The 10,205-nt window shown below is 38.1% G+C and overlaps 1 protein-coding gene across 1 annotated transcript in view; it reads right to left on the bottom strand.

Annotated features, from left to right (window-relative positions):
* Positions 1–3,918: 3,918 nt before the first annotated feature.
* The window catches only part of LOC148321038 (neurexophilin-1), a 30,984-nt gene continuing 24,697 nt past the window's right edge, over positions 3,919–10,205 (bottom strand). Inside the window, exon 2 of the mRNA XM_088278778.1 lies at positions 3,919–5,903. Within this exon, the coding sequence (XP_088134904.1) occupies positions 5,148–5,903 (756 nt within the window). The 3' untranslated portion in view covers positions 3,919–5,147. The remainder of the gene's footprint in view (positions 5,904–10,205) is intronic.

Raw genomic sequence — 10,205 nt, 5'->3', positions numbered from 1 at the left:
CAATAATTTAAAAAAAAAATTGAGGGAAAATATTAAGTATTAAAAGTAGATATTGAGAATAATGACTCTTAGAACAATGTCCTTTTTATAAAGACGTACTTTATGTGAGATTGAAGCAAAAAACGTCATATATGTTAAAATTCTTGATATGATATTATTAAGAGTATCATTGTTAAAAAAATAAGTATTTTTTTTTATTTCTTATTATTATTATATTTGAACAATTGCCGTTGCACGACAGAGACAGGGGGCGTGACCAAGGCGCTAATGATTTGGTGTCATCCATATCGGTGAGTTGAGACGGAAATGAAGTACAAAATCTGTGCATGCGTTAATCGTGAGTCTGATCTTCTTCGCTGATTGTTTGCATTTGTCACTTCTTCTCTCGTGCACTGTTTGCAAGTTAACTGAATCTGTTTATCATATGTTCATTTGTTTACAACATAAAAACAAGTAAAAAAAAAAAAAAAAGGAAGTATCAGTTTGTCAATATTTTTTACAAAAAACAAATTGAAAAAAATATTTTACGATAACGATTCGTTTTCCGATTTTTGACTCAGTGCTTAAATGGAAAATGGCAAAACAAACAAACATGAGAACGTTGTATTTTGGATATTATCATCTGCCGCAATTTGCGTGATCCGGAAGTAAAGTTGAATTGGAAATGAGCTTTCATCTGACTTGGGGGAACTTCACAAATTTCTATTGACGTGTGCGTGAGCACACTTTAAAACATTATAACTAACCAATTTTTAAGAAATTGTCATGCAAAAATATTTTGTTATCAAAATAAGAACTTCTGCATCCAACAAAATAAGAACAAAATGTGAATAACTAAAACATTATTTTAAGTGACAATATTGAATTTGTTGTACTTTTAAATTGATGCCTCACAGGGAAATTTTCCAATCATATTGCATGAGACACCAAAAACTGTACCAAATCTCACATTGGCAGACATTCAAGAAGAGCTGGCGCATACACAGTGTTGATCCCTCAAAAACAAAAGTGAGGTCTAATCCATCATCAGTCAGTTGGTTTATTCTGAAAATATCCCTTTTCATTCTGAGCACAAACTAAAACAACACTTTATTGAAGACAGATAATGAAGTTGAAAAAACAGGAATGTGTCCAATTTACTGCATGCTTGGGGCTTTTATTTTCTCATCTATTAAGACCAAATAGAATATGGAAATTACAGTTAAAAAAAAACAAAAAACGAAAACCTGAGGTTATATGCACTCCTCTCCCAAAATATTGAAACAGTCTGGACAGGTATTGCATTTGCCTGAACACTGAAAATACTTATGCTGAAAATAAATAATATAAATAAATAATAAATAAATATTTACATCGCCATCGGATACAAAACTTGGAAAATGCAGTAGTTTTAATTAAACGACTCTGAAGATTGACTTTACATTTCACTTCTGACCTCAATTGTTGTTTTGCCAGTGCTTTCCACTTCATTATAATGCAGGATAAAGGATCTCCCAATCAGTCTTGTTGGTTGCATCTTTAAATTGGCAGACAAAATGTTGCTAAGCATGACCTTAAGACCGCAGTGTATTTTTTACAAATGAGGCTGTTTGTTGGGGATCATGAACACACCCTTTCTTTCTTTAATCTTTAGACTCCAGTTCTGAGAATCCCAATTGCTTGTTTTTCCACCCCGCAGCCCTTCGGTATCGGAATTGTCAGGTATAAATGCAATGCATTTTTTTTGGTTTAGTTTTGACATCCCTATGGGGTTATTTTCAGTATGGTATAGATTTCAATTTGTCATATGCGCTCACATGTGCAAGGAATGCATGCAGACGTGTTCAACGCTTCCGGTAAACTTTTGGAGGCAGCCCTTTAACGAGGACAGCTATAAAAGCACCCTGTGGACCACAAATGAACACACAAACCTGGCATCCACTTTAATTACTGATAAGTTGTGAGCCAGCTAAAGGAAGCGGATTTCCCAGCCCCATTGGCTCTAATCTGTTTTAAGCCGACTGCTGATCCAAACTGCTGAGTCGGAGGATTCAATAGCAGGTGCCACTGCGAAGTCCCTGAACAGACGCTATCAGTCTACCATCCCCATCTCCAAATCTCTCTGGGATTGAAAAACAAGTTTGCCTCGATGTTCAACTTTCAAGGATGCTTGGTTATTCCGAAGTCTGTTTGATTATGTATGCTGTGAGATCTGAAGACGTGCCAAGAAGTATTTATTGTCAGGCAGGGATGCTGTGCTCTGGCTGTGGTATTTTCTGTGTTGGCAGAATTACACACGACACCGGCTGTTTGCATATACAGGCTGTGTCCAGTTCAGGATCTGCAAAGGACCCAGCCTCTGGGTTAATGGCGTCCTCACCTTTGCAGGTCCCAATGAAGCTCACGTCAAGACTTGTTAAATGGGATGGTTGAGTGATGGAGATCAGTATATGTTGTCTTTCTTTACCCGTAGACACCGCGAGCATGGACTTTCCGTCTGACTTTTTGCATTCTCCATCATGTTTTCTCACCGCCTTGTCTCCTCATTTTCTAATTGGTTGCACGTCACTGTCAATAGTATACATGCTTGTTTGTCCTGGGCCAAAACAGTCCAACATGTTGAATATCCTCAATTTGAGATGGGAGCTGCCCACACACATTCTTCCGAGTGGTCGAGAGCAGTCTGAACACTCCACACAGCAGGAATAACTTTGGAGGTATTACGATAATTTGGAGCGTCCTTAAGAATTTCGGGGTTAAAATCTGACTCATGATCCTGCCTTTTGGACTAGTGATGGGTAAATGAAGCTTGAAATCTGGTTCATGAACGAGATGTAGTATTTTTGGACTCCTCTAAATGGCACTCTCTGTTCAACATTGGGCTGAAAGCACACTGAATTGCCATTTTTTAAAAACTTTTATTTAAACCAACAGTGCCATCTAGAGGACTCAAAAAAATACAACAGCTGATTCATGAAGCAAATTTGAAGCTTCATTTTCCCATCACTATTTTGGACATTCCTAGATACGATCAAAAGTTGACTTACGACCTGAAACGTCAAACATGTTCGTCACATCATACCGTGCAAGAGTTACCCATTCTGCCGCATCAGACGCCGAGCAGCACCATACCATCCGTGCATTTCCAATATTCAAAGAAAAAACACTCTGTCAGTTTCCTAACTGCTGTGAAACCCCACAAAGAAGGAGAATGACAACAAGTCAGGCCACCAAATCCTCCTACCAATGGCACACGCTAATAAATAAATAATAAATAATGTTTTATACCTTTCAGTCCTGCAGACCTCAATGACGTTTGCCTCATATTTGTATTTTTTTTACTTTACTGATCACCTCGCTGTGCATGTGCGGCTCCCGCGAGTGATAAGTGGTGGTCTCATGGGAATGATGTTTCCTTATTGTGGTGGCTCCATTGTGAGGTAGGCACAGCAGCGCAATGTCCTGGTAGGTGGACTGACCAGCTCAAAGCCACAGTCCCTGGCAGATTCTCAGGTGTAGTTGTTATTTATTTATTTATTGTTATTTATTTAAATACAGCTTTGTGGTGATGCTGCCCGACCTCATGGTTGCACAGAGGGCACTCGGAGGCGGACTGACCACTTAAAACCCAAAGATGTATTTTTAGCGTGTGTGAAAGTTTAGGTTGGCGAAACCATCCTCCATGAAATGTGCCTAAACACAGCTAAAAAAATCCAAGGTGCAGTGTCACTCTTCAGCCATTTTTTCTAAGTTGAGTGGATGTGTAGCAGCAACGAGGTGTGCCTACATTCAATCGTCAAGAGTGACGGATTTACATCACATTGACGGTGAATTCATATCCGCAAATTTTGCAGGCGTTGCCTTTCAAAGGGTATTACATACAAACTTAGTGGATGATTGGTGAACAACAACTCGGACAAAATATCAGTCAGACAAAGAAAATGTACTATATTTTTATTCATATGTGCATCTCCAATCTTTTCTGCCTATAGACTTTTTTAAAGGAAGAGTTATAATAAATACTTGGATTGTACAGGGTGTCCATAAAAACACTCCCTGAAAATGTAACGTTACTGTAATATTATATTAATTAATCAGTTGTATGCTTTTCATACAGTTCAATATATAATATATTAATATTATTATTATTATTATCATCATTGTTATTATCGTTGTTAAGTAGTTCACGTATAACTGTAACCTGGGAGAGTTTCTTTGGACACCCTGTATTTAATCGTGAGGTTCTGTACAGGATTGCTGTTTCCAGTAAAATCACATCTAGGGCAGCAACATTATTCTCTCTGATAGAAGAACCAAGAACAAGCATCATATGGGTGAACTAGTCGACTAAGCAAGAAAGGAGTAACACGGACAGCTCACGGGGTGCATACACAGAAGCAGAAGGAGAATAAACTATTTACAATACAAACCATTCATACAAATTAGGCAATAAGATACAGAATTCAATACACTACATTTCTATAACATATGTATACTAGGTGATTATGAGTGAGTCCCATCTGTCCAAAACAGGTAATCAGGTTGGCAGTCAGCTGAGAGTCTGTTTGGACTCATTGTAGCATTCTGTAGACAGCATTCCGAAGACAACTGCTGAGTTGGGGTAGTGTTCCAGAGTCTAATCTTAATGTGAAAATCTGAATGTCGCCACTGAAACTCAGCTGGGGGGGAGCATACGCTCAAACCCATTTTAACCCTACACACACCACCTCACATACTAAAACATTAAACTCACGTTAGAATCTTCACAGCGTATTCGTCTGCATTGTGAGGACGAATAATAAATTTTAAAACATTTTTAAGTTTGTCTTATGTTAAATAATAACTCTCTAATATGTCAATAACAAAGTGGTGCGTGTGTGTGTGTGTGAGAACAAAACATTGAATTAAAGTAAAATATAATCTGACAATGCTCTAAAACATCATACGGTATTGTATATTAGACCTCATTGGATTATGCAAATAAGCTTACTTTGTGGGTTGTTGGTGTCTAATTAATTAATCAATCAATCAAACAAATGAACCCTGATATCTACATATTCCAATGGCAATAAAACAGGTGTTCCTGGGGATACACATTCCTCAGTGTTGGGTCGAAGCCCTGGTCTGTGTCTCACATAAACGATATTGCATTTCTTTGTATTAAAATATCAGCCAGATGGAAAATAAGGAGTGTCACTATGGTAGTTGTAGTCCGGACACACTTTCTGCACCAATTTGTAGTCGGTGCTATAGAAGGAAATGAAGATGCAAATAACTTTAAAAGGTTTTGAGCACAGCCAGGAGACATGGCTCTGGGTTTGCTCCTGATAGCACGTCTTGGATGGGTCAAAGTTGCAGAGCGTGTTCTTGGAGCCCTTTTCCACCTTCTCGTACTCTATGCGGCAATTGAAGGACTTTGAGTCCTTGGCATCTATCACGGACTGTTGAGCCGCTACGTCGAACTCCACTATCTTAGTCGGAGGGACCAAACTGACTGATACGTTTCCCTGACCTGTAGAGTTGTGGCGGAAGTAGACACTAAACGTGCCATTGCCGTGATCCACAATCTTACCAGTGATCAGCAGGTTGAGTTTGACTGTCTTTATATTCGAGTGGAAGTCCCCCCATCCAAACATCTTTTTAAACTTCCCAGTTTTGACCATGGGCCGCCGTTTGGCACGAGGCCGTGAGTCTTGCAGGTCTGTGGAGTTCTTCAACCATTCCCACAGATCCTGTTCTGAATATGGCTCCGGGGTATCGTAACGAAGGTCCATTGCAGTGTTGTTCTCTTTGCCATGCAGAGTCTGTAGCAGCAGCCTACTTATGGACATGTCCTTACTGCTTTCTGTCCATAAATGCTTGAGAGTAGATTTGGGGCTCCCAGACTTTACAATCTCTGAGTTTGATGAGTGGACACTTGTGATCTGATTGAGAGAAAGAAAACAAGAGAAACAAGTGGACTCATCAATACTGTTGTGAATTTTTCACTTTCATATTTTTTATTTCTATATGAAGTCAAAAATAAATAAATAAATGCTTCAAATGACAATTTATTTTTTAAATATTGGATTTATTTTATGAGCATTTTTAAATAATAAATCCATTTATAAATGCATACATTTCAAAACAGAGGAAGTAAAATCTTTGTCTTGGTCTCTTATATTTTTAGAGCCAAGTATTTGCCCCTCAAATTTCTACTTTTTGCCTAGTTTTCCCCCATTTAATTTTCAAGATCAACAAATCAACAAAGACAAACATTACCCAAGTAAACATTAAATTTTTTAAATGAGAATTTTATTTATTAAGAAAAAAGAACCATTCGAAGCCACGACCAGCAATTTGTATCCAATTCCTTCATATCAAGAAGAACGTAAAAATAGGACACAGCAATTCTTTACCTACAGGCAATTTAGAGTCTCAAGTTAACCAAGCAAACTCCACGCAGAAAAACCCTGACCAAACCAAAAATTTAACCTGAAACCCTTTTGCATAACAGACCGAACTAGTTTTCAGTGGGCGTTAACTGCAAGCATCAAATTCAATGATAAAGCGGACAGGAATTAAAATGCAGCATGTTGAGGGAGTGACAAAGCATGAAAGTCTGAGAAAAAAATGTAGCTTCTATATTCACTGATAGAGGCACTGACTGTTGAGCAGGTAATAACTACCCTATTAACTAAAGAGTGCTCCTTGAATGAGTGATTTATGACCCCTACAATTTCCACATTTTTTGTCGAATGAGTGGAGTCCGATTCGTACCCAGTGGAAGTGGACGTGGAAGGGCATTGATTGGCTGATTTGTGAACAGTATGACAGACAATCAGTCTTGATAAGGTTTTTGCAATTTATGTGTTGCTCTGAGGATCAATACAAGGAAAGTAAGAGTTGGCTACCAATCACATATACCTCACAGCCACCACAGGGATGTCACAAAACATTTCACATACTGATACATAGAGAGAAAGTTACCTGTACATATTGCACTCTGGTGTGAAGGTTCATATTTTTATTCAGTCACCGTGGAATCTCAATTTTTTTTGGACAGAAAATAATGTCGGATCCACTCAAAACACTCATTTTTTTACAGTAGTTGCCAAAGACTGAGACTGGTATGTCTGAGTGGCGCCGGTATATATACAGCATGTATACTAAAAATCTCTCCACAAAAGATGATTCGATACGGTTTCGATTCAAGGATGATTTGAAAGTGGTCTGATCCGATTCGGTTGGACTCAGTGGCATTTGGATTTGATATAGTATGGCTCGGTTTGAGAAAGGTATCATTTTATATCCATCTGAATGAAATTGTCAGCACTCTAAATGTGCCATAAATACGATTCGCCAATAAAATACGATTCAATACGTATACAGATGAAGAGGGACGGTTCGTTTCAATTTGATGCACTTGCATCTTTTAAATCAGGGGTCTTCAATCCTGTTCCTCGAGGGCCGATGTCCTGCCCGTTTTCCGTTTCTCCCTGAAGACACACCTGAATGATCGTTATCTAGCTTTTGCAGACCGTGCTGATTATCTACTCATTTGAATCAGCTGTGTTTCAGCAGGGAGAGTTGGAAAACCTGCACGGACAGGATTGAGGACACCAGTCTTAAATCAAAAAACTATTTTCTCACCATGTCTGAGCATAAAATCTGTTCCCAAAGTCCAAATTTAAAGGGCTCCACTTTTAAAAAAAAAAGACAGACAAATTAGTGCCTTCTTATCTGCCTTAATTCCCTGGTCCCACGGGTGGACTGTGCACTGCACGTGTTTATGTGTGCAGTTTATAGACACAGGCAGCATCTAGCAAGTTCGGGGATGACAACCAGCTGCTCGGTCGGTTTCTTAATTTGCCAGCTGCAATGCACTCACCTGAGGGAATGGTACATCTGGTAAAGAAATGCTGGCTCTGATAAAGGACAAGGCCTCACAGATACCTTACTACATGCCAGACAATCATTTTGTTGCCGATAGCAATCATCAGAGTCTGTGCTGACAGGTCCTATGCACACGTACAACACACTGATTACAATAAATGAATAAAGAGGCCAAGTGTCAAAATCTAGCATTTGTTGATTTTCTACTAAATAAACTGCTGCTGCTTTTAAGACACAATAATAAACAATGCATTTCTCAAGTTGAAGTGTTTGGCGAGCTCACGTCGACATTTATAAGAAGAAAATGGTCTGAAATATGCCACCGATATTGACTTGTCTCTGGTATGTCCATGACTAATACCTGTTTATGGAAAACAGAAACAGAAATCCAACAATTTGGGGTTGTTTATGTTATATTTTGTGGGATGCTTAAAAATTACGTCAAACAATCATCGTAAATGGTCTCACGAGTCTCCAAAGGGTACATTTTAATCTTTTTTTCTGGAGTTTTTGGTTAGCCTATTTCATTTTTTTTTTACATCATTGATAAACCATTTTTGGTACAAATTTCTTAAACGGTACATACAAACAAAGACTTTCTAACTACAATGACACAGGGTGCCGGAATCGCTGCGCAAACAACCATCTGTTCCCGTGATTACTTTTCTGCAATTTTTCTTCAATGAGTCAAGACTTTCACTATATATTAGTGTTATTATACTTTTTTAATCTGACCACATTATGTTTAATATTTAATATGAAATAATGATTCTGGAACCCTTGAATTCAATTAACAGAGAAAAATTGTGAAATATAAAATTGAAATATAATATTTTATTGTACAGCCACTCAAAGGTGTTTGTTGATCTCATCAAACATGGCAGGGTTTCAGTTTCTTGCATGGGCAGATAAAATATGCAACCTTCTTAAGGTGGGAATTGAGACATCTGCATTTTTGTCCTCCTCCTCCCTGTATTTTTGTGGCCCAGGTGTAACAATCCATCAACTCATTTTTAATGATACCCATTATAGGTATCATTTATCTCAAAATCATAGCTACAATAAACACAGACAGCTGTAAAGTTGGTTGGCTATTACTTTATAGACTAGCATAAATGTGCACATTGAGACCAAAGACTCAAGTCCATTATTTACCAATAAAATTCCGCTTGCTCATTATTATATTAACGGTGGTATAGTGATTCGCACATCTGGCTCACAGTCACGAGATGCAGGTTTGACACTTAATTGGCAACGTTTCCTCTAAGGTGCACCGGTGCACAATCGCACACCTGGATTGGGTAACCTGGACCTTCTGTTTAATTCCCGATAGGCTGGTCTGCAATATACACTGTTCTGCAACCCACCCATTAATTCCTCCCGCCCTGCGGATCCGTTTTGAAATCACTAAATATGATGCATCCATGATATTTTAGTCCAACTATAACATTGTCATACAGTTTATTTACTGAGGATTTAGTCAGGCCATTACATTATATACATCACTGACTGCCTCTCGTTGGTAATAAAGGTGTCACCAAGTCACAATCACAATAACTTAATACTAAAAGTCGCAAAAATTATATACACGAGACACCATACCACAGTAACTATATTCCACCCTGTCTTTGAAAAAAAATCACAATAACGTGTCGGGGCACATGATACAAATAAATTGAATAGTTAATTTGGCTTGATTGGCGAAGAGGGAAGAAAACTGCAGCAAAAATGACATTAAGAGTCAAGCGTGGGAGCATTCCAGACTAAACTGCGCACCTCAAATGAATGTCAAGTTTTCTACCCAGGCTAAAAAGATTCTCAATTTAAGCAAATATTTTAAACTAACCGTACAGTATTTATGAATGAGACTGTGACAAGTTGTTTGTCTATGAGCACCCTGATTCAATGGCAACCATTCCAGGTTGTACCCAGACTCTCAGCCAAAATCAGTTCAGATAAGCTCCATTTACCTGCGACCCAAATGAGGACCAACTATAGAAAATGATTGAATGGATGGTTGTCGCAACATATGAATTTGTATGGTATCCATTCAACAATAATTGCTCTGTGACAAATGTGTTGCAGCTCATTTCTTGAAATGATTTGACGCAATCAATGTAATCGATGGTATCTTTATAACATCCATTTTTATTTAACCCTATAGCAAAAAAAAAAAAAAGGAAAAATGGACTGATTGATTTGTATTTGTTAGTCATATATTTACCAGATAAAGTCCAACCATTTAAGTTGCATACTTTTATTTATGTTCCGTATATATCCACGAATGTCTGTCCAGCAGATCCTCGATTCAACAGACCGGGAACACACATACAAAGCCAGAGAAATAGTAG

The sequence above is a fragment of the Idiotropiscis lumnitzeri genome, chromosome 16, assembly GCF_059441095.1.
Source record: "Idiotropiscis lumnitzeri isolate Australia: NSW breed Sydney's pygmy pipehorse chromosome 16, RoL_Ilum_1.0, whole genome shotgun sequence".
NCBI classification, from domain to species: Eukaryota; Metazoa; Chordata; class Actinopteri; order Syngnathiformes; family Syngnathidae; genus Idiotropiscis; species Idiotropiscis lumnitzeri.
This window is presented reverse-complemented; position numbering and strand designations above follow the sequence as displayed.